This window comes from Pholcus phalangioides, unplaced genomic scaffold (assembly GCF_987345545.1).
Source record: "Pholcus phalangioides strain wild (caught in Gottingen) unplaced genomic scaffold, Ppha-v1.0 ptg000003l_1, whole genome shotgun sequence".
Lineage (NCBI taxonomy): Eukaryota > Metazoa > Arthropoda > Arachnida > Araneae > Pholcidae > Pholcus > Pholcus phalangioides.
The window spans coordinates 51,169,381-51,194,047 of record NW_028301596.1 but is presented as its reverse complement, the minus strand read 5'-3'; the positions used below and the strand labels follow the sequence as shown (position 1 = coordinate 51,194,047).

General features: G+C 31.0%; 1 protein-coding gene across 2 annotated transcripts in view; it reads right to left on the bottom strand.

Annotated features, from left to right (window-relative positions):
- LOC149088779 (fibrillin-1-like) overlaps nucleotides 1-24,667 on the bottom strand; it is a 269,191-nt gene that overhangs the window by 19,906 nt on the left and 224,618 nt on the right. For both annotated transcript variants that reach the window (XM_089250032.1, XM_089250035.1), the window contains 31 exons: nucleotides 24,341-24,391; nucleotides 24,002-24,130; nucleotides 23,609-23,755; nucleotides 21,811-21,891; nucleotides 21,295-21,420; nucleotides 20,999-21,124; nucleotides 20,669-20,794; nucleotides 20,391-20,516; nucleotides 19,692-19,814; nucleotides 19,381-19,506; nucleotides 18,993-19,118; nucleotides 18,431-18,553; nucleotides 17,515-17,637; nucleotides 17,112-17,237; nucleotides 16,403-16,528; nucleotides 15,451-15,573; nucleotides 14,688-14,849; nucleotides 13,980-14,048; nucleotides 13,249-13,374; nucleotides 12,852-12,974; nucleotides 12,459-12,626; nucleotides 11,762-11,830; nucleotides 10,470-10,589; nucleotides 9,927-10,055; nucleotides 5,285-5,407; nucleotides 4,710-4,832; nucleotides 3,883-4,008; nucleotides 3,011-3,133; nucleotides 755-880; nucleotides 360-509; nucleotides 31-93 (listed from right to left, as the gene is read on the bottom strand). In XM_089250032.1, coding sequence (XP_089106158.1) covers nucleotides 31-93; nucleotides 360-509; nucleotides 755-880; nucleotides 3,011-3,133; nucleotides 3,883-4,008; nucleotides 4,710-4,832; nucleotides 5,285-5,407; nucleotides 9,927-10,055; nucleotides 10,470-10,589; nucleotides 11,762-11,830; nucleotides 12,459-12,626; nucleotides 12,852-12,974; nucleotides 13,249-13,374; nucleotides 13,980-14,048; nucleotides 14,688-14,849; nucleotides 15,451-15,573; nucleotides 16,403-16,528; nucleotides 17,112-17,237; nucleotides 17,515-17,637; nucleotides 18,431-18,553; nucleotides 18,993-19,118; nucleotides 19,381-19,506; nucleotides 19,692-19,814; nucleotides 20,391-20,516; nucleotides 20,669-20,794; nucleotides 20,999-21,124; nucleotides 21,295-21,420; nucleotides 21,811-21,891; nucleotides 23,609-23,755; nucleotides 24,002-24,130; nucleotides 24,341-24,391 — 3,708 coding nt within the window. The remainder of the gene's footprint in view (nucleotides 1-30; nucleotides 94-359; nucleotides 510-754; nucleotides 881-3,010; nucleotides 3,134-3,882; nucleotides 4,009-4,709; nucleotides 4,833-5,284; nucleotides 5,408-9,926; nucleotides 10,056-10,469; nucleotides 10,590-11,761; nucleotides 11,831-12,458; nucleotides 12,627-12,851; nucleotides 12,975-13,248; nucleotides 13,375-13,979; nucleotides 14,049-14,687; nucleotides 14,850-15,450; nucleotides 15,574-16,402; nucleotides 16,529-17,111; nucleotides 17,238-17,514; nucleotides 17,638-18,430; nucleotides 18,554-18,992; nucleotides 19,119-19,380; nucleotides 19,507-19,691; nucleotides 19,815-20,390; nucleotides 20,517-20,668; nucleotides 20,795-20,998; nucleotides 21,125-21,294; nucleotides 21,421-21,810; nucleotides 21,892-23,608; nucleotides 23,756-24,001; nucleotides 24,131-24,340; nucleotides 24,392-24,667) is intronic.

Here is a 24,667-nt window from a genome sequence, read left to right as displayed (position 1 = left end):
GAGGATTCATCTTAATAGATGTGCACTCACCTTCCATAACTCCATTGACAGTTACATAACCAAATCCATCAGGACAAAGAAGTTTGAAGTGTTCTGAAAAAAAATCAGGTCAACCGTCAACTTGAAAACATCACAGCACACTTACAAAAAAGGAAATACAGTTATAAAATTTCATTTACCATAATATAATATCATTTGCTACCATATCAAATTTCAGAAAAATAAAAATCATTAGTTAATTTAGTGAGCATTTATTAATTACTTAATCAATTAGTTAATATTATAAAACATTTCGTCATGAGTACAGTAAAACTTTCCTAGACATACGAGTAAAGAGTCACATAGAAGATTACAATCACCTTCTCTTGGATCAGGGCATCTTTCACATGGTTCAGTTCCCCAACCTGCAGCTTTCATACAACAACACTCTTTTTTTGTCATATTTGAAGATTTTGGCTTGGAACAACGTCCACGGTTGAATTCTTCAAAGCAGGAGTTCTGACGAGTATCTTGAAAACAGAATTAAAATTTTTCAACTTCATATAACGTCTAAAATTCAACATGGTTTATTAAGAATTTTAAGGACAAACAAAAAAAATCACATAATTAACAGATTCAAGATAAAAGAAAGTATTTCCGTAGTTATATTGAACTCAGTGCCAACAGAATTTGCAAAGTAACCTAAAATAAGCAAACACGATTCCAAATTTTATTGCATAAAAACTGAAATGAAATTAATACAGGAAAAAGTTACCAATGCAAGCTTTGCCATCAACTGAAAGAATAAAGCCTTGAGGACACGTGCATGTAAAACCACCATCAGTGTTTATGCAAGTTCCTCCATAACAAGCAAGGGGTACAGTACGACATTCATCAATATCTAAAATACAAATGATGCTATTTAAAAATGACTAGAAAAATGACAAAAAATATTCAGCAAAAATAAAATTGAAAAAGTAATTTTTCATACTATATTATCAAAGTTTTATAATATTTACAGTAATATTAAATTCATTATTTTATTGTTATTGCATATCATAATTTACACATTTCATAAAAATAAAAATCATCAGTCATTTCTCTGATAAAATATTCTGGTACAAGTATAATACTTATAATAGTGCTTTGCAATAGAAAAAAAACCAAAAGCTCATTAACCATTTAACAGCGGGGGAAAAATCCCATCATCCCATCTTAACTTTTTATTCTCTTACTGCATAGATTTTTTTTTTTTAAATTTATTTAAAGAGGGGAAAACGGTTTGAAATACAAGTAAAAAAATAAAGGTTAATTTTTTTTTAAGTCACACTGAATTTTTTTTAAATTGAATTTTATCATGACTTGCAATGTCACATCCATTTAAAGATGATGGAAACAGTTTATAAAGGTTAAACATGAATCAATATCACAAACTATGTTTTTAAGATATAAGTTTTGAAACCGAAAGAAAAGAATTAGATATTTAGTAATGAAACTCTCTCTCTCTCTGAAACCTTAGGAAATTTTCTGCAAAAAAGGAAAATTTAAACAGATTATAATGATATATGCTTTTAAATTGGGTTGCTGTATTTTGGTTATATTTGGCATCCATATTTTTTATGGGTAGCTTTTTTCAGCTACTTCATTGAGCAATTGCCTGTTGTGGCCTTTGTATTTGCATGAAAAAGAAAAAAAAAAGAAACTCAAAATAAACTACTCCTTTATTAAACACCAATTCTGGCCATATCCCCATATTGTAATTAACTGCAATATGGGGTTATTATTATTAACTGAAATATTAACGAGTTGGGTTAGAAATGAAGGCGCCATTTATCCAGGATCGGCTCAAGTTTGTTAAGGAAAATATCTTATCTATATTCTTCCCCCCGGTTCGAACCTGGGACTTGATGGCAATCTTGACAGTGGTAGAAGAGCATCTCCCCACCACGTCACTCCGGCACTCTCAAAACAAACTGATTCAATTCACTCTATGAGAGGTTCTTGCTATGCGAGTTGCTACAGTATTTACCAGAACTCACAATTGTAATTATACAGGGTGTCATGTGTGTAAGTGCTCTCTCTCTCTCTAATGCAGCCTTTTATCTCATTAACTGCCTGTTGTAGAGGTGATTCCAATTTAAAAAATGTTCAAAAGCATTCAAAAATTACCCAGCACCAGTTTTGAGAAAGAAAAAAATACAATGTATCACAAAAAAGTTTAAATTTTTATACTGTCCCTCTTATCTTTTAACTTCTGATTAGAAAGTTTTTGCCCTGTTATCACCTGAGCCTAACAGAAAAAATTCCATGTTTGTGCTACATGATATTCGGTAAGATATATGAATTCAAAAATCAGAGAAAAGTAATGAAAGAACAGCAAAAGCTAATAGACAATGCTCCTTTCCCTTATTTATGCTGTCTTTTCCCAACTTCACTCCGATTTTTTAATTTGAACATCTCAGTGAATATTGCACTTAAAAACATGTAATTTTTTTATTCACCTCAGGAGAGAAAGAGAAACAACTTTCTAATTGGATGTTAGAGAACAGGAGAGCCATATAAAAATTTAGATTTTTTTTATTTTGTTACACACTGAGTATTTTTACTCTGAAAACTAGTATATATAGTAAAACTAGCAATATTTTAGATTGAAACTATACCTCTACGACAAACAGTTGATGAGATAAAGGCTGCATTAGCACTTACAGGACACCCTGCATATTAATTTCTACTAACCTGCAAGGATTTGTGCATCTTTTCTTCATATAGTATCATTAAAAGCTTGAGTTTTAATTTCATTTTAACAATTTTCCCTTTTCGTTTGCATAATATATTGACTTGACACAAAAAATTTATTTTAAGCACTTTCATTACATTACGAAATTTCCATAAGCAAGAGCAAACTGCACTGTTTGCTCAACTTGTGAAACAAAAGTGTTGAAATAATTCCCATTAGAGAAATGCGGTTTAGTTATTATGACAAATAACACTTCCATATGATTTGAGAGAAAATGATGTGACTCATAGGTACCTTCACAGTGTTTTTTATCAGCAGATAGTTTGAAACCATCTCCACACATGCACTGAAATGAGCCTTCACCATTTCTACAAGTTCCTTTTGAGCACATGTCATCTTCATAGCATTCATTCACATCTATAAGAACAGCATTAAATAAATATAACTGAATATTATGCACATTAACATTGAGTAACTAATGTGCCATAAAGATGATTCTGGGGCACATAATATATCTGCCCTTCGACTGCAGGGTTATAGTTCACCCGAAAGATTCCCCATACATAACACTTTTCTTTCTGATTCAGAGGATGATAACACTAATAGAATAAACAAGTATTGACATTTTAAATAAAATTTAGCCCAAAAAATTAAGTTACATCTTTCTAAATAAACATGCGTAATCTGCAAAATTTTATTTTGGGGGAAAACTTTACATAATTGCTTAATTCGGTACTATAAAAATCAAAAGCATATAAAGCTAATCTAAAAACATAATTAAAAATCACTAATTTTTTGTGGAAGTAGAGCTTAGAGCTCAAGATGATACAGAAGGAAGTTCAAAAGATGAGGTATTTTACTTTAAAAAAAACTCTTTTAACGATGCTTAATAGTGAGAATAAAAAAAATCTCATCATATAACACTATGTAGACTCTCTAACGCTTAATAATTAAAGTATTTTCCAATAAGCATGTTTGTTATTAATTAAAAAATACTTTTTTTTTAATTTCTTGAACTTGGTCCGCCCCTTTTTATATTAGTATTCTGTTTTGTATAAGCGTATAATCTAATAATGAAGAATTTTTAGGAACCTAACAACCATGTCATACAGAAGTTTGATGTATTTGTGATTCAAAAAAGAAGAAAAAAAATTAAATATACTTACCAACACAGCTTCGACCATCGGGACTCAAAGTATAGCCATCTTGACATACACACTGATAGCTACCAATGGTGTTTCGACAACGTCCATTTAGGCAAATTCCAAACTGTGTTCGGCATTCATCAATATCTGCATGCAGAAAATCACTGGAATCAAGTTATTCAACTATCTCAATATAATTGAAAATCTATAAAGTTAAAATCACACGCTGGTGTTAAAATTATTCATAAATGAAAAAAAAAAGCGGTAGCAGAAAATTTTAAAATGGTATGAGCAAGTAGTAATAAGTTTAAAACAAGTTTGACATACAATATTGTTAAAACTAAACTATCAGTTTTCCAAAAATGCACCCATACCAGGCCCATAATTAGGTAGCCAAATAGGACTAACAAGAAATACACATTTATTTTGCATATTTCTTATAAATTTTGAGTTTCTTGCTTGAAATAATCTGCAAAATAAGAGGAGGAGGGAACAGATCCCTCCCTTTTCTTAGCGTAACCCTTTTGAAAGGGTCTCCCCGAGAAGGCACACTACAGCTCTGATCCATACAATAGAAAGGTATACATAGATAGTTGGCACATCTCAAATATACCAGGAAATTTTAATCTTGTATCTAATCATACATTTGTATAAATAAAGAAACATATATTGTAGTTAATTTTTCTTTATATGCATGCACCTGTATTTTAATGATCATACTGAAACTACAATAATAAAAAAACCCTTTCATTTTGGAAAAAAAAAGGTTTTAGTGCTTGAATAAATATATGCAAATCTTTGGCATTTGTATATCAATTGTTTTATTAATTCAAAGTTTTTGTACCCACCGAAGCAGTCATTGTTAGGAGAGAGTTGAAAACCAGGGTTACAATTACAACGATGAGATCCAGGAACATTATGACAAGTGCCATTTGAGCAAATTCCAGGGCTTCTGGTGCATTCATCAATATCTAAATAAATTATATGAAAATAAATAAAGAACTTTAAAAATTATTAAATTTGCTTCTTTGAATGAAGAGTCCATAAAATACAAAAAAGTATAAATTTTTTGACAGCATTTTCTTTATGATGAAGCAAATGATTTTTTTTTAAATTACTAAAATTAAAACCAAATTTTCAAATAAAATGTCAGGCAAAATTTGTTAAGACGACATTGTCTGATACAAATTGAATGTTTTTTTACATTGAATATAATGTAATTACTGTTCGGTTGGTTAATACAAAATTTGGTAAGTGCAAAATATTTTTGGTATTTCTTTGACTTCCTCTTAAGAAGATTTGACTATTTGAACATAATTCTAAAATAAAATATATAATAAACATTCTAGAGATTGCAGTTATGAATTTAGTACTACACGTTTTTATAAAATACGAGTGAGCATAGTGTACGACTAATACACACCAAGACACCTTTCGCCTGAAGGTGACAAATAGTATCCTTGGTTGCATGAGCACACATAGCTTCCTTCCAAATTTTTACAAACACCATTGGTACACATTCCTGTTTTTGAGCATTCATCAACATCTAGGAATTCAAATAAAATACACAATAAATATAGAGCATGAAAAATCAAATTTTACAAGAAAGCTAAGAGATGAAACATTTTTTCATAAATGAAAACAATTAATGAAGGGGGAATACATATTTTCCTTCAAAACCTACAATATACAATAGAATCTCATCATGCCTTTTATGTTTTCATCATTGCTTGGGAACAACTGCTAAATTGTTATATTATATTGATAAAGTCATTATTTTAAATTTAGGACATTCATTTAAATGAATGTACCAATGCTCAGAAATTTCATATGCGCTCTGTAGGTACTTAAAGGTTGGAAACTAGTGTATTTGGGAAGTTTCTACTTGGTAAACAAATATTTCTGTATAAATTACAACTGGAATGATGCAATGTTTACACAGATGACTATATACAAAGCAGTGATTTTGAAAGTGGACAATATTGCCTCCAGGGGATGGGAGGGGGAACGATAGAAGCTATGGAGATATAACATAGGATCCTATGGGTATGCTTGCGTTGGGAGGCGATGAGAGAAAAAACTCTCTCTGAAGAAAGGGCTATGAAACAAAAAGTTTGGGAATAACTATATTTATACGGGAACCTCTATAATGTAAGGTATTGAATTAATATAACTAAATTGTCTAGAGGAAGTATGAGACAATCTCTCAGTCGTATAAAAAGTGTGTACAATAATAAGATTTAATAATCAAAACCTATTTAAACTAGAAATTTGAATACTTAATTAATCTAAGGCGAATCTATGTGTATAAATTGATTATTTCCATGGCAAAAAGTCATAATTTTCTCTCATTAATAATGCCAGAACCTCAAATAGATACAATTTTTTTCATTCAACTCCAAAAAAAATTTCATTCAAAAAACGTATAAAATACCTGGGACCAAACACATTTGGAAAAAAATTATCTGATGTAATAATAAACATCTTCAGCAAGAAATTTTTACATTTGCAAAATTCTATATCAAACTTTTAAACATTCATTGAAAATAAAAATATGTAATGAAGGCAAAAAAAATCTGTATTAAAATTTCAAAAAAGCTTGAAATATATCTACAGAGTGTGCTGTTGGAAATTGTGCACGGAAATGTTTATTAAGCTCTAGGACGGACAGAGTAGGTTCCTAAGAGCTGTATAGTACATGTTTCATTGTTATTATATAGTCTTTTTCCTGTATTTTATTTACTTTTTCTTGAATTGTTTTTGTTGTGTGGTGTGTGTTGTTCTTTATGATAAAAAAAATATTTCTATATGCACAGATGTATATAATATTTCTTTTCAGTTATGATCCCTCTTTTAACACCTAAAACATTCTAAACTGGTAAAATAACACAATACTGAAAATGTTTTTTCCTACACTGGTGAAATAAATTAAGAGAATTTGCATATTTTATCGAATTTCATGAACTGAACTGTATGTAAAACCACTGCTTCTAGACAAAAATGCAAATCTTGTACGTCAAATACGTAAGCGTACATGTGTGTGTAGGCGGAGTCAGTAGAGAAACAAGCTTTATAAGCGCGTGTAAGCTAAGACGCATTTCGTTCGCTAGCACACCTCAGCGAATTTCATGGTGTTATTTTGCAGCAATCGGTTAATTTCAAATTGTAACAGTAAAAATGAGTAACCACCAACGTTTAGATGATGGAATGAGGTGGCGAATTGTGGGGAGGCTAGAAGCAGGCCAATCTCAAGTCCAGATATGTAGAGAGTTCAATTTAATGCCCAGCGTTGTGTGTAACTTAAGGAAACAGTTCCAGGATACCGGATCCATCGAGAGAAAGCCTGGGCAAGGTCGTCCAAGAGCCACGACGGTCAGAGAAAATCGCCATTTGTCGATTATAGCGAGGCGTAACAGGAATGCTACAGCTTCTCAGCTCTCTCGTGACTTGTATGCAGCCACAGGAACCCGTGTATCAAGGGTGACTGTTTCCAAAAGACTTCATGAGAGAAGGTTGTTTGCAAGAAGACCTGCTGTTTGCGTCCCGCTCACTTCTACGGACAGGAGAATCCGTTTATCATGGTGCAGAGAGCATAGAGATTGGAGTATGGATCAATGGGCAACCATTCTCTTCACTGATGAGTCCCGGTTCAGCCTAAGCACCGATTCTCGCTGTACGTTCATATGGAGAGAACCAGGGACCCGCTACCTACCCTCCAATGTCTGCAAAATCGACCATTATGGCGGAGGAGGTTTAATGGTCTGGGCAGGCATCATGTTGGATGGCCGCACACCTCTCCATGTCTTTGAAAGAGGCACTGTGACTGGTGTGAGGTATAGGGATGAGGTCTTGGAGCTCTATGTTCACCTTTTCAGGGGTGCAGTTGTGCCCTGAGTTCATTTTAATGGACGATAACGCAAGGCCACATAGAGCTATTCTGCTCGACGATTTTCTAGAGAGTGAAGATATTCGCCGGATGGATTGGCCAGCCAGATCTCCAGACCTTAACTCTATAGAGCATGTCTGGGGAGGCCAATTGCAACTCGCAACCCCCCTCCGGGAACCATCCAGGCAATGAAAACAGCGTTGCTGAACGAGTGGGACCAATTGCCACAGGAAATGATAAACTGCCTTATTTCAAGTATGAAATCACGCTGCGAGACTTTATATCTGTAAGAGGGGACCATATCCCCTATTAACCCATTTTTTTGTTTATTCTGCAACCGCTGTTTCATACCTTCCGACTCCAACGAGTGTTACGCATGATCATGCGTGTGTATTACACAATTATTGAATGGTTATTTGTTTTGTATTGTATCAATGTATGTACATATCAAATTTCATTAAAATCAGTACAGCAGTTCTAGAGAGAATCGACCAAGTCTGCAAATTCTCTTAATGTCTTACACCAGTGTATATTGAATATGATATACTGTACAATGTGAATATTTTCAGAACTGTAAAAAACTACAATGAAACTCTCCTAGGCGGCCACCTCTATTCCCTGGCCACTCCCCTTCACGGCCAGTTTGCCTCGGAATGAACAATAGGCATAATACAAAAATCACGCCCATTCCGCGGCCACCTCTGTATGCGGTCAGCGACTAACCAGTCCGTGGCCACTTCCTTGTAGATAAGACTTTAAACAAACAAGTTTTTGTGGGTTTTTTTCTTCCTAGTGCATTCAGGGCTGGTAATTCTTTCTGTATAACCTTATGATCTTCATACATTAGCATAAAAACTTTTTGGATCAATCAGATTTTCTGTTTATGTATGACACCATCAGGTTGGAAACATTTGTAAATAGTATGACAAAGGCTAATGCTATACAGTTGCTGCTAGCTGGTGAGGCAGTTTAAAACTTTGCTCCCAGGGTGACAGGGTAAACCAGACAAATATAGTCTATGCTCTTTACTGAATAGGTGAAGGTTGTAGAGGTTTTGCCTTTGAGGGTACTTTCTTCAGAAATTCAGTATAACAACAATGAGGGAGTAAAAGAAATGTGATGAAAGAACATGTATGGCACTTGCTATACAGAAAGAACAGATACCGGATAATACAGATTAAGGAATTGATAGGGTGATCTGGTATTTTAAGTTCTGCATAAGATACAGTGAAACTTCGGTATACATAATGATACCGAACCAAGAAAAAATATCTCTGTAGAGGAATTAATCTTTCAATCGACAGTCAAAATTATCATCACCTGCTATCAAATTTATGCTGCAAAATTATGCTGCTGTTGGCAATTTTTCTAAATTGATGTTTTCAGTATCATCAAAAATGTGCTTTTGAGTATTTATTCATTGGAAAATATTTTAATTGATTAACTGATAAAAGAAATTCAGTTAAATTTGTGCATTGCACCTGTAAAAGAAGTTTATTGCAATGCACTTCGGTGTATCACACAAAAAGTAGAGAACACTTTTGGTGATTAGGTTATGCCCAACACCGATAGTATTAGACGCCCTCGGAAGAACTGAAACATGTGATATGAGTTAAAAAAATATGCTGAAGGATATTTCGAGTGAAAAATAAATGAAAAGAATAAAAGTTGTAGTGGGTTCAAAATCCTCTTGAAATTATTGTTGGAGGAGTTTATCAGTAAATGATATGATTGCATCATGAGAAGTTTAACATTACAGACTATAAGGCTGTTGTAGAGAGGTTTCACTGTATATGTATCTGTTTTATGGGCATTCAGGCATTAAGTACATTGAACATAAGATTTTTTCGTGACATTAAAAACCACTATTTTGACATGCTCCCTGAAATTTGCTTTTCCTGTCATTCTGCTGAATAGGGTTTCAATTTGGCAATCATTTCCACAAACAGCCACTTTTTTGAGGAACACAGAGTGCCGTCTTAGAGGAGTTTCACTGTATTTTCTATTGCAATGAAAGCAAAAAAAGTAATAATAATAAAATAAAAAGCAGCAAAAAAAAAAAAAAAAAAAAACCCAATTGGTAATGAGAATACAAATCATTTTATTTTTATAATAATTAAACCATAGCCAATGCATTCTGGTTAGTAATAACGATGTAATCATGAGCATGAATTCAAACCTAAGCAGTCTCTTTGACTAGGTGATAAAACATAGCCATCTGCACATCTGCATTCAAAGCTTCCTTGTGTATTAATACACATAGAACTTCCAAGGCACACACCCGGTGTTTCCACACACTCATTTATGTCTGAAAAAATATTAAAAAAAAAAATGACAAAAACAAAGAATTTTTTAGTTCACTTCATTTACTTTGATTAACTGTTACAAGAAGATGAATTTTTTCCTAATTGAATGTAAGTAAACACAACTTTGTGCTCTTTCTACACATAGTAAGAAACCAAAGTGAAATAATTTTTCAAAAATAATATTGTGTGTGTGTGTGTGTGTGTGTGAATGAAAAACAATTCAGTATTTACACAATATGGATACCTCAATATGCATAACTCGAAAAGAGAGAAACAAGAAATAATCTTAATCTTGATATTCAGTTTTTGACCTAATGGTACCTCACAAAACTGTCAATGTTTATAATAACATTTTGTTTTAATCACATATAATAATTGGCTGAATTTTCCTGATGAGTATATAGTGGGAAACTTACCTTCACAGTTTAGCAGTGCTGCATTGTACCTATACCCTCTATAGCACTCACAACGGAAACTTCCTATAGTATTTGTACAATAGCCATTCTGACAAACCATACCCTGGCATTCATCAACATCTGAAAATAGAAAAAAAAACCAAAATTGCACATTTTAAATATGAATATGCTCACATATTTAATATGAAACTTGTATCCTCAATATAGCTCAATATGATTGTTCTTTTACCTAAAAAAAAGGTAATATTTTTCGTAAAAAATAAAATGCACAAGTTTTGTACGAAATAAAAAATTATGTAAATTTTATGGGATACTTACCAAACACTGTTAATACCAAAGAAGCAGAAAATAAAAAAAAATAGCATGTTTTTATAAATAATTTCAGATTTTTAGTTTTTTTGCTCTTATTAGCACAATCATTTTCTGTCATTAAATAAGAAATATTTAAGCGATGTAATGAGTACGAATATATGCATGCCTTTCAACATCTTTCATTAAGAATGTCTTCAGTTTATTTTTATAGCTAATGAAAACAATAATTTACAGATTTTTATATACATTATGAATAAACCACTCATCAAATGTTTGTTTCAAATGAATAATATATAATAAGTATACTTTGATTAACTGATTAATATTTTATCATCCAATTTTTCTCTAATTACTGTTTGTAATAACTAAAAATTCTGCATTTACATAGCTACAGAATTAAAAAAAAAAACTTATTTGATGGGGGGGGGGGGAATAGCAATAGTATATCGTAATGTTTTTGATATGTTAATGAGAAATCAGAACCAGAAATTTGTATCTTTTCCACTATGCAGTAGTCTCTCTATATAACAAACTTCAATACAACAAAATTTTTACTGGAATCCCCATTTTGTAAATATACTCTACAATGAAAATTCTTTATCTGTAACAAATTTCCTTATGGAACAAAGTGACTTCCTTATGTGAAGACATGACTGCATATATGATTTGCACAATTGTCACAATTTTTGTTACACCACTGTCATTTTCTGCACACAAGGGCTAATTAGACCAGGACCTACAATTTATTGTTGATTCTGAACGGCAGCTTTTTTTTTATACTCACCGAGAAGTTGGTGCACTAACCACTCGATGTGGGACTCCCAGCGGTTCGTACAATTGTCTATAGAAGAACTCTGATAAAATATCCCACCTATAGATAATGTTTGTTCGAGAGGCCTTCTTTACCCTAACTTCTATGAGAAGAATCAATCAAATGCTATAACAAAGGTAGGATCATTCAGATTTTAATGATTACTTACCATCTAGTTCGCCAGTCATGGGATTGATTACTGTTCCAGGAATGAGACTGCATAGTTTTTTGTATTCCTCTATGAAAAGAAGGAAATATTAATAAAATGAATGAAAACTTCATGACATGGGAAAATTAAAAAAAAAAGATTCTTGATCCACAAATTTCAATAAAGTTTAAGATAATTTGAACGTATTTTCATATTATTTTATACACACACAGTACTTTGCAATGTATTTTGATCAAAAGTTTGACACCGGTACACATGCATACCAAGACTGCATACATACTGTGAAGGTTGATTAAAAGGCCTCAGTTTTCTCAACAGTCAAATATGATGTCTAGTGATAATCTTTAATTAAAAATGAAGGTCCAGCTTAAATTTTATCATTTACTTTTACACAAGAAGTATTATTTTTCATGGTGATGTTGTGATAGCAATGTTCAAATGGTGACAAAGGAATTTATATAGTAAATTAGTTTGAAAAAATTTCAATGAAAGTATTTCAAATATGTTGGAAAAAAAAAAAAGACCAAGTACAGAAAATTTTATAATTTTCATTCATAAAATGACAGATTTTTTTTTTTTTTTATACAATTCATTATTTATGTTAAAAAGAAAGAAAGAAGCATTTCTAAATTATACAAATCAAGAAACAATACAGTTGATGAAAAAAATAAAAGACAACAAATGGGAGTTCAAGTACCTGTATTAGCAGTTGGACATGGTTCACATATTTCTCCCCAAGCTTTACCAACAGAACAACAGCAAGTCATTCTAGTCTGATTTGACATCATTGGATGTTCACAAATGAATTCACGAGGAAAAGTCGGAGTGCTTGAATATTGTCTGAAACATTTTGATTTTCTCATGTCTGAAAAGATAATAAAAGTAATAATAAGCCTAAATAAACAAAAAAAATTAAAATTGAAGTCATATAGGGGTATGTAGCTTTTAATAAATTTAAATTAATGAGTATATATTTATTTACCAAAAAAATTCAAATTATGAGAAATCCGAAACGTACAAATTTTAATAGAATTATTTATACTTTAAAAACAAAAATGAATAAAAGAAAACTCATGTTTTAATTTCGTACCTACACATGTACCACCAGGGACTAATACATATCCTTCAGGGCAGATACAGGTGTAGCTGCCTTCACTATTGATACATGTCCCAGCACCACAGATACCAGGATGAGTAACACACTCATTAACATCTGTAATTAGTGAAAACAACACAGTGAAATGAAAGTATTTTACATGGAGAAAACAATGCATCTATTTTTTTTTTGAAACATATGGAGTATCAAGTTATATCAGAAATAAAAGCAAGTTTCATTCAGTACATAGTCATTGAAAAGATCAAGATCTCAATAATAGACAGATATTTTTCTTTTTTGGAATGATTTGGAAAAGGTATTAGTTGTGAAGAAACAAATAACATTGTTTAGATGAAAGAGTGAATTTTAGAGCAAAAAGCAAAACTTTCACCTATGCAGTTTCTTTGTGTCCTATCAAGGGTATATCCCTCAGGGCAGATGCACATAAAACTACCAAATGTATTGGAACAACGCCCTCCATTGCAGATATTTTTTAGTTCTTGGCATTCATCAATATCTAATAGGGAGAAAAAAATTCCAAACTGATTCCAATACATATGAAAAATAATTTATTGAAATAAATCTGTAAAAAAGTCATGCTTTAAAAGTTCATTTTATTTTATTTTATAAATTTATAGCACAGCTTTATTTGAAAAGTTGGACGTAATGAATGTGCACATTATAGATAAATAAAATCTTAAGTTGTAATTAAAGCATTTATAATCATACATTGCAGAATGGTTTTAATCGGCTAATAATATAAACTTACTGAATAAACTTCAAATTTTACTAAATACTTACTAAGTGGTGTAACAAAACAGTATGTCATTAAAAAAACTTACTTATGTATATGATTTACTATACATTTTATGATTTTACTATACTTTTTATGATTTTACTATACTTTTTAAATCATTTTTTCATCAGAAATATATATTTTTAATTGTTTTATTTTAAATATTGTGTTAGTTTTTTTTCCATGAAAAAAAAGATAAAATTCTGCAATTTTTTTATTGCTTTTTCAAATAGTCTATTTTGATAACAGGTGAAAAAAATACTGAGAGAGAAAGGGAAAAACTGAATTTAATACACAGGTAAAGTATGCCAATTCAATATACAAACCTTCTAACACAACAGTTATTCTGTTTGGTCTGAAACCAGGGCCACTAGGACATAACTGCTTGTAATCACCTGGAAAATAATTTTTATTTAAACATTAGAACAAGAGTTGGAACATAATCATTATAATTGACATAATTATAGAATTAGAAAATAAACAGAAGATGTTTTTTCACCTGCTTAATGATTTTTTACTAATTCATTTTTTGTAAGAGACAAATCCTTGTTGATTACATCTGCATTTTTCTTTAGCAATTAAACATATTGAATTAGATCAGACAAGCTTACATGAAATAAGTTTAATGACCATTGCCTTAAAATACCATAAAATTTCCCTTTTGTGAAATGGTGCTCTATCTCTGGCATACAGATATGTATAGTTTCCTATCAATTTATTTAAGCAGGCACATTATTTTGCATGAATAACTGAATATTTTGCTTCAACTTTTTAGTCAGTTATTTGTTCTAACTGTAAATAATTCTTCTATTAGGGCTGACATAGTGTATTTTTTTTAATCCCCTTTCTTACAGAGTGAAGACTTATTTTGTAGTTTGGTAATGAAAGTATTTGACTCACCAAAGGTAATATAATCATAAAAATTTTCACAAGACAACAGAGTGGGTTTTGCAACAATATGCTTAGGAATCTGTGTGAAAAACAAAGTTCTGCTTTCCTTTAAATGTAATTTAATGTTAAAGATATGATCTTACTTGAGTTTACTGCTGGACATATCTCACACGTTGGACCCCAACCAGCACCAAGACTGCAACAGCATGTGGCTTTTGTCAATCGTTGCCCAAGTTCAGTGTTGCAGACACCTCTACCATTGTAATTTCCAGCCACATCCAAGTAACATGGACCCTCTCGTATATCTACACAGAAGATATATAAACATTGTTTTAGAATACAATTCATGTTTCACATAAACTTATTTGATGTAAAAATCAATGAATTATCTAAGATTTCTGTTTTGATACCCATTTTGTATTTCATATTAACATTACATGAAAGTATTTAATTTGACCTACATCAACTACCAAATTTTTCTGCATATAACCTATGAATTATATATTCAAAAAAATATGCAGCTATTTTTTTTCTGAGAGTTTGGAGTAGACATACATAAATATTTTCGACAAATTAATTTGTAAAAAATCATTTTTTAAAAGATTTATAGATGGTGAAAAACTAATATCCCTTTCTACAAAAAATAAGCCCACAACTCATTAAATTGATAATGGTGAAAAAATTTAGGGTTACTCAAAGTTTTATATATATATTTACATTAATTGTGAATTAAATCTATCAATTAACCTGACATTTACAAAAATAAAATTTTGCATTATCATAAAGATAGCAATATTATTATCTCTATTGTAAATATACTTTCCCAGTATATAAAAGCTAAGTAATTTTCTGCATTTAGATTAAAGTGTTCTTACACCAAATATGAAGTTAAAAAAAAACACATACCTACACACCCAGCTCCATTAGGTGCAAGCACATAATTAGGAGGGCACTGACAAATAAAAGATCCTGGTGTATTGACGCATGTACCATATAAACATGTTTGAGGGTTTTCACATTCATCAATATCTAAAAAGAAAAGAATAGAGGCTTCACTTGTCAAATTTTTAATAAAAGAATGGTGGGAGAGAGAAACATATATGCATTTTTTTTATAGGTCTTCATTTTTTAGATTAATATTTAGCATATTTTAGCAAACAAAAAAGCAATGACATCATAAATCACTGAAATTTCTTAAAATTCAGTAGCACCAAGGAAAGTGAAATGAAATTCTTTAGAAGATACTGAGAAATTGAATTTTCTGGATGTTATGCTGAAACTGATATTTGGAAAGAAAATTGATTTGCCTCGACCGGGAATCGAACCCGGATCCCCTTGCATACCTGGCGCTAACCAATACGCCAGAGATGCACTTTCAATTCCTCATAACACGCATTAGCAGCGTGAAACGCTGAGGGGAAGGGGAGTCATAGCAGCCTCCCTTAACTACAGTAATTTTCTCCCCATGGTTAGCGCACTTGCCCAGTAAGGGGACCCGGGTTCGATTCCCGGAGGATGCAAATCACTTTTCTTTCTAAATATCAGTTTCAGCATAACATCCCGAAAATTCAATTATTTCTCAGTATATTTCAGGCCGAAAAAATTCCATCTCTTCTTTAGAAGATAACTCACCCCTTACATACAGTTGAACCTCATAATGACAAAGTTAAAAAAAAAAAAAAAACACAGAAAATATTGATTTGTATCAACCGACAAAACAGATTTGATCATGTTCAACATGAGAAATATTTAATTGGTAATTATAACACAAACATTTAATTTATACCATATGTATTATATGGAACTGAAGAAAGCAAAAACTAAACGAAATACACACAAGGGAAAAAAACAAACTCACCAGTGCAATTGCCTCCTGTGGGATCTAGCTGATAACCAGTGTCACAAATGCACCTAAACATTCCAAATATATTTTCACAGCGTCCAAAATTACATATGTTTTGGAACATGGAACATTCATCCACATCTGTAATCGAAAACAGCCAATATGAATGAATTTTTCTTTTACATATTTTAAAAACAAATTCTACTTTTTCATCATTGTGATCAGAATCCCAGAGTCTCAATGTGAGCACATTAAGTGGCATGCGCTGCATAAACTTCTATGCAGTTGCAACGTAGGCTCATGAGGCCTAATGGTAATGTTACACAGTGACATGTTTTCCTTTCTTTGGAGGCTTGAAAAAAAATTCTGGATTACTGGAAGGACCAGATCAGAGCACAGCCAGATTATCGAGCGTCTACTGTTTTTTATAAGTAGTGCCTTCCTGGGTATATTTTGCTTAATATTCACAGTTTGTATATAATATATTTCAACCATTTAAATCTGATCAATATTTCTCAAGGTAGCCTTAGCCTACTCGAACGATTGCGATACAATATAAACTGCTTCTGTTTTCCCTACAAATATGATAATTTATACTATGAAAAAAACCACAACTATCTTTTTATTTTTGAAATTAAATAAAAATTTACCTCTATGATTAAGATTAAAATATATGATGATTTAAAGAATACATGTTATGGAGACGGATGGAACAACTATTTACCAACACAGACTCTTTCATTATCTTCAGGGGCGAATCCCATATCGCACTCACACCTATACCCTCCAGGATAATTCAGGCACTGACCATTTTCACATAAATGAGGATTGAGACTGCATTCATCAATATCTATAATGCAGAAAATTTGTATAAAAAGTTCTATATTTACTGAATAGAAAAACTAGGAATGAGAAACAAATGCATTATTAAATGTTTACCATATCCTCAGAGCTTTTTTCAAAGCTACATGGGAATGCCATTTAAAGATATATTGTGTGGAAGCAGACAATGAGAGTATGGGTTTTTTTCCTTCAGTTAACAAGTTCTTAAGCATGAATGAAAATACTATATCTTTACAAGATAAAACTATTGATTCTTATGACTGCAATGAACAAACATTCTATACCTCTGCAATTAAAACCATCTCCATTGAACCCATCATCACAGGAACAGTGGAAAGATCCATCTGTATTTGAACAAGAAGCATCCGCATCACAGCCACCATTGTTTCTCAAACATTCATTTACATCTATGTAGAAACAATAAACACTATTTAAGAATTTACAATGCACAGGTGAATAGAACATATATACTATTTGAACATAATTTCTATTTTTCCTTTTTGTTATGCACATCTTTAATTACTGCAGGTGAGTTTGATAAACCAAAGATCTATAATAAATAGAGTACTACTCGTTATATTTTGATTTTATTGGATCCTCATTGTTTCAAACTAACATAATTACCACTTCAGTAAGCATGTATTCTCTCAGATACATCATCAGCCTTTAAAATCTCTGCCACATACCATGCTCAAAGGTGAAATGTTTCAACTGCTACAGTGAAAAATATTATAAGAGACACCTCTTTAAGATTAATATATTTTAGGTCCATGTGTTTTTTAAATCTCTTGTTGATTTATTGCCCTTACTCGTCATTTTTTGAAAGTGCTTACGGAAGGGTAAAAGAAAATGATAAGTAAAACTAAAAAGCCATTTAATTCTTTCATCGTCACACTTTCTATAACTAATTTTAACCCTCTTCTAAAGCATTAGCATGCCAGTTTTTCAGTTTAACATTAAACAACATTCTCATTTTTTTTCCTTGAGGTAGAATCTCTGTGATGATAATGATAACCCACAACAAAAATATGAGTTCTAGTATTTTCATTACTGTAGAAATCGCTATAAAAATCATCATTACTATTGTTTCACTGTCCAGTGTCTACTTGTAATCAACAGAAAAGCACACAAATATAATTCAGTAATACAATCAATATGGTTATAAACATTAAAAAAAGCTTGGTAAAAAGTAATAGCTACCTCTGCAGACAAAACCATCCCCTCTGAAACCATCAAGACAAGTGCATTCATATGACCCAAGAGAGTTTATACAATCTGAATGCTCATCACACTCGCTGAAACCGGATTCACACTCATTATCATCTGGAAGGAAAAGAGATGCTTTTGAAATTAAAAGCATTTGAAAAAAAAATGTTTCAAGAAACCCCCACCACTGACATTTATGAAATACTAATAAAGATAAAGAAATCATAATCAACATTATTTGGGAATTGGAAGAAAGAAAAATATTATTGTAAAAAAACACAAATGCAACAATTTTTAAAAATGTGATAGACTAGATTTCATTTAGCAGCTTCAAAAAATATTATTTTTATTAGAAGATCACTATTGACTGTATAGCTTAAGTTTAAGTGTGTGAAAAAGATATGTTTTACTTAGCTAACTTTCAAATAACTAGTAGAAATAACAGAACACTGAAAGTGTGCTGACATTATTTCTCAAATTGAACTTTTTTTAATGATAATTGCATGTGTGAATTTAAAGAAATTTAATGTCAGTGATTATAAATTTCATATCTCACCAGTGCAGCCCTGTTCATGATCTTTCACAGAATATCCAAAATCACAATGGCAAATAAAAGATCCAAGAGTATTTTCACATTTTCCATTCAAACACACATTTGGGTTGAGAGCACACTCATCAATATCTGAAAATACAAAATGAATGAAAACCAACAGTTAAAACATGTGTTATTCGATAGCAGCATGAAACTATAGAATAAAAATAGAAAGCGAATGCTAGAAAAATTTTATTATATCACACACATTTATTTCAACAAATCATAAGCATATATGAAGTTTTTCTTTTTTTATTGATAATATAAATACACTCAGAAAGCATAGTTCATAACAAATCAGAGTATATTTCTCATTCAGTATATGGGCAAACAGTATCATAGAAAATATTACCTATGCAAGATCTACCATCGGATGATGCCATAAGCCCACCAGTGCAATGACAGGTGTAAGACCCAGGATAATTAGTGCAAACTCCACCACTACATATGTTTGGATTATCTCGACATTCATCAATATCTATAAAGAAATGAAAATTCTTGTTAAATACTGATTTAATTTTTATTTTGGTGGACTAGATTAAGTAAAAAACATGAAACAAACTTTTGGCTAAAAAAAATCAATAATGTGACAATAAAGTAATTCATGGAAAAAAATTACTTATTTAAATATAAAAAAAACTAGTTTTAAATAATGATCTTTACCTCCACAGCTAAATCCATCAGGTAGTAATTGATAGCCAGGTTCACATGCACATTTGTAACTTCCAGCAGTATTTAAACACTTTGATTGGCAGTTTCCATTCTGTGACGAACATTCATCAATATCTATATAAGCAAATGTAGTTATAGAAACATAATGAATGAAAATAAAGTTTGAGCAAAACTGAACATAATCGATTAACCCTAGAATGGTACCTAAAAAAATCTATGCTTGTGTGTTATACCCATACAAAACTATATGTATCTTATATAGAGGCATAGGTACCACACATTCTAGGGTTAAAATGCATGAATTTTAAACTTCGGCTTCGAGGGGTTTCAATCAATTTTTTGCTTCTAAAATTAACAGATATCATAGACATTAAATTATATCCTTGAAAAAATTAACAAATGGGTTAAGGATACAATAAATTGAAAAAACTTCTTTCATATCTTTATAAATTTTTTCTTTAGTTTTACAATAGTTATTTTTTTTTAAATTTTCTGAAATAGCAAATTTAAAATGAAAAATAATGATATTTCAGATGTGGAAAAAAATTACAAAAAATTTAGGAGAAAAACTACAAAAAATTTAAGAGAAAAATTACTATATTGAAGTTCTAACATTACAAAGGTTGTCATGACAACATTTTAAGAAATAAATATGCCAACTGATTGTATTCAGATATGAAGACTACTTGCCTTCACAGCTTGTATGTTGGGTTGTTTGCCTGTAGCCCTCATTGCAAGTACATTGATATGTACCCATCATATTTTCACAAACACCATTAGAACATATCCCACTAGTTCTACCGCACTCATCAATATCTGAAACATAAAGATTTTTGAGCTAAAACTATCTTTTTGGTTCATGAAAATGTGATAAATAAAATTCAAAACCATCATTCTGTGTTGATAATGAAAAAAAGTTGAAAAGTTGAAATGCATATATTAAAAAAAATGAAACTAATAAATATTACCTTTACAAGCTCTGCCATTTGGTGTTAACTCATGACCAGGTGGGCATTCACAAAAGAAAGATCCAGGTGTATTGATGCAAGTGCCTCCTCTGCACAGACCTCTGATCCTGGAACATTCATTTATGTCTGAAAACAAATATTATTAATAAAACAGTCACGTGGTAATGGAAGCACTGATAAAAATGTAATACTATAAAATTAGCATTTTCACAAACCTATGGACTGAGAAATTAAGTATAGAAAAATTATTTTTCTCGTAGAAAACCAGAGGTATCTGAAATCATGATCATGTAAAGATACACAAAAAACTGTTACAAATATTTTGCATACCCACACACATCTGCATCATCATTATATCTTCAAAGCCATCATTGCAGTCACAACGAAATGAACCAGCAATATTTCTGCAGGTACCGTTGGCACATATCCCATGAGCTATAGTGCATTCATTTATATCTAGAAGTAAAATATTAAAAGAAAAATAAATTAACTTTTTTGTACATAATGGATAATATTCAAGATTACAGCCGCAATTGTCAAAGAGGAGAGAGACATCTAAATCATTTATTCAAATATAAAAGTACACTTAATGTAAATGAGCAGTGTTAAAAAAGATGCTCACTTACCAGTACAGTTTAAACCATCAGAATCTAAAGCAAATCCAGGATTACATTGGCAACTGAAACTACCAACTGTGTTACGACATCTTCCATTCTGGCATATGAATGGGAACTGAACACATTCATTGATATCTATAGATTCAACAAAAAAAAGGTACACCCAGTATTCATACTATTCATTGTAAATTCACAAGAATAGACAAAAATAAATGTAAAAAATTAAACTACACAATATTTCAGCTATTTTGTAACCTTTTCATTCAATAGCTCATCTCTTTCATTCTTTAAAATTATTAACAGGGAAAATACAGATGAAATTACATTAACCATCTTTTTTCCTTATAGTGTAAAATGCAATTGATACACACAATATGCATTTAATTCCATCAAAATTAATGACAGACGCAAATCAAAAAAGAAAGTTCTTTAATGTTTTCACAAATTCTATAAGAATTAATCAAAACTTTTTACACCTTTTAGCATATTTACATACTTCAGAATGTAATACAAATAAAAACATACCTGTAAGGAAGCCATGTTCTCCTCTGCCCCTTCCATCATGTGCGTATCCAAAGCCTTTTACACACAGCTCATTGAATGCCTCTAAGAAGAAATTAATGTAACTACTGTGCAGGACATCAAAATTGAGCATAATGGAAAAATTCTAAAATATTATGCTGAATATTTCAAATTTTCAGGGATAAAAATTCATTTATTATCATTTTGGTTATGATTATCCTTTCATAAAATAAAATATTTAAGATTTTATGCTGGTGTGTTTGAAAATTAGTCGCAAACTCAATTTGATAGTTGTGAAAGGGTTTTTTTTCTCTAGGATTAGAAGTTCCCCATAGATATAAAATAATGCTTCAAAACCATTAAAACATAACAAATGAATAATTTAATCCGAAGAAAATCAGCTTATTGTTTCACAAATTCTATACATTGTTTCACACAGCAAGAACTAAATTAAATTATTCAAATCCAAAGGCTTTTCAATGAAAAGTTAGAATTGAAAAAAATCACACAATGATAAATCTGCAAATTACTCTATTATAAGTAGAAAAACAGACAAATAATTTTTTTGGTTGTGGTTTATTTAAAAGAAATTACTGCACAGTGGAACTTTGATTAATGAGCATAATTCATTCCACCAACATGCTCGTTATTCAAATCAAACTTCCCCATAGGAAATAATAGAAATTTGCATAAATTGTTCCACAATTATTCATTCACATAAAAATGACTAATAAAAATGTCTTCATTCCATAATACAACACAATAACATAATAAATAATACATTAATATATACATAATATAATGCCATAAATAAACATGTAATGCGATAATGTTACAAATTAACTTACTCTAATGCAACGAAGAAGAAGGTTCTATTGTTACTATTGTTTTGGATGATTTAGGGGACCCACTTTTTTCTGTAAACTTATTTTCTTCACCTGACTTTGAAAAAGAACATATCTAATGACACTTGCCTTTGCCTCCTTCTAGGATTGCTCAAAAATGGAGAATTTGCATTTTTCTTGGACAGATTCATTACTCGTATAATGCTACAGCTTCATTTGATTGGCTTTTTTCTACAGAATTTTGCACAGATTCCCACACACATATTTTACACATCTCTCTAATTTTATCTGAAGTGAAGCAGTTTTCTCTTCCAACTGAATAGATACACTCCATAAGATTTTGCTATTGCATGCAATGGAGGTCTGCAGTCACCTCCTGGCTAAACAGAATTTATAAAAAAATCTATCTATACACGTGGTTACACTGAGATATCTAGTTTCATATCGTAAAGGCAAGTTCATACACGGGTGTTCATTTTTTGAGTAGGGCACACTGACCGGAGACTGTAGGGGAGAATAATACCCACAATTCCACAGTATGTATGTAGGCAAAAGTAAAAAACTATCAGCTCAGTTGTGACAATAAATAAACAAAGCACAAAATTTTTGCTCATAATGTGAATTATCGCTCATTAATCAAATGAAAACATTTTCAAAATTTTTGCTCGTTATCTCAAATTGCTCTTTAACCAAACTGCTTGTTAACTGAAGTTCCACTGAGTTAATTGTAAGGCATAATTTTTTGTAAAATTTCTCTAGGTTTTTGATTAGGATTTCACTCTGCATCTATACGTGGATGCATACTTGATAATAGTGGCTTGAAGTTAATCCGAACCCAGTCCATTCAGACCATACAGGGTGCTTAACAATTAGAGAAATAAATTACGCAATTTGTTGATCATATCAATAATTGTATATGAAAACATAAAAAAGATCATTAAATGAAATGTGTATACCTGTTCCTGGTTGAGGACATGGTTCACAAGTATGACCCCATGCTCTGCCAAGAGAACAGCAGCAAAGCATTTTGCGATAAAAACCATCAAAAGGCTTTAAACATCTTCCTTTGTCATAATGCAAGTAACAACTTTCTTCTCTCAGATCTGAAAGCAAACTAACACTACTATCAGAAAACTCTAAAACAAGTATAGGCAAGGCTATAAAACAAATCTTTTCATGCAATGTTCAATACTTGATTTCAGAGAGAGAATTCATACATCCATTATTAATTTAAATTTTGGAAAATGTAAGAGAAAAAAAAAATGAAAAAAAAGTGAGACTGAACTTTCAGAAAGAAATAAGAAATAAAATAAAACAAATATACAGTTTTAAAGAGAAATTATACATACCAAAGCATTTTGTGCCACTTGGATCCAAAGTCAGTCCAGGTGGGCAGTTGCAACGGTAAGAACCTTCTACATTCACGCATAGACCACCACCTTCACATATGGTAGGAAATACCTCACATTCATTGATGTCTGGAAAAATTAGACAAATATTGATTCAATCTTGACTAGCACTTAGACATTGAGAAAATCTCATAGTTACAAAGAAAAAAGAAATTTTGGATGGAAAAGTTTTGACGGTAATTTTTTTTCTTCATAGTAAAAATGGAAAAGAAGCTTTGATGAAATAGCACAAGAAAACAAATTTTATGACACATTCTACATATTTTTTAACAATGTTACCTGTACAAGTTGTCCCATCCAGCATTGCATACCCCTTTGGACAATTGAGCTCTGTCAAAAAAATAAAAACATTTTATGTACAGTTTATGTACATAAGACCGGAAATATCAATGATTTAGTAAACTATAGACAAATATCAATTATTCCAGTTTTTTCAAAAATAATAAAGAAATGTACCAAAAAATAACTAATCAACTTTCAAATAACAAAATTTTTTTTTGCACCTAACCAATATAGCTTTCAAAAAACCAAACACTGAAATGGCTATTATTGAATTAAGTAATCATTTAAACAATGGATTTAATAACAATAAATACTCCATTACAG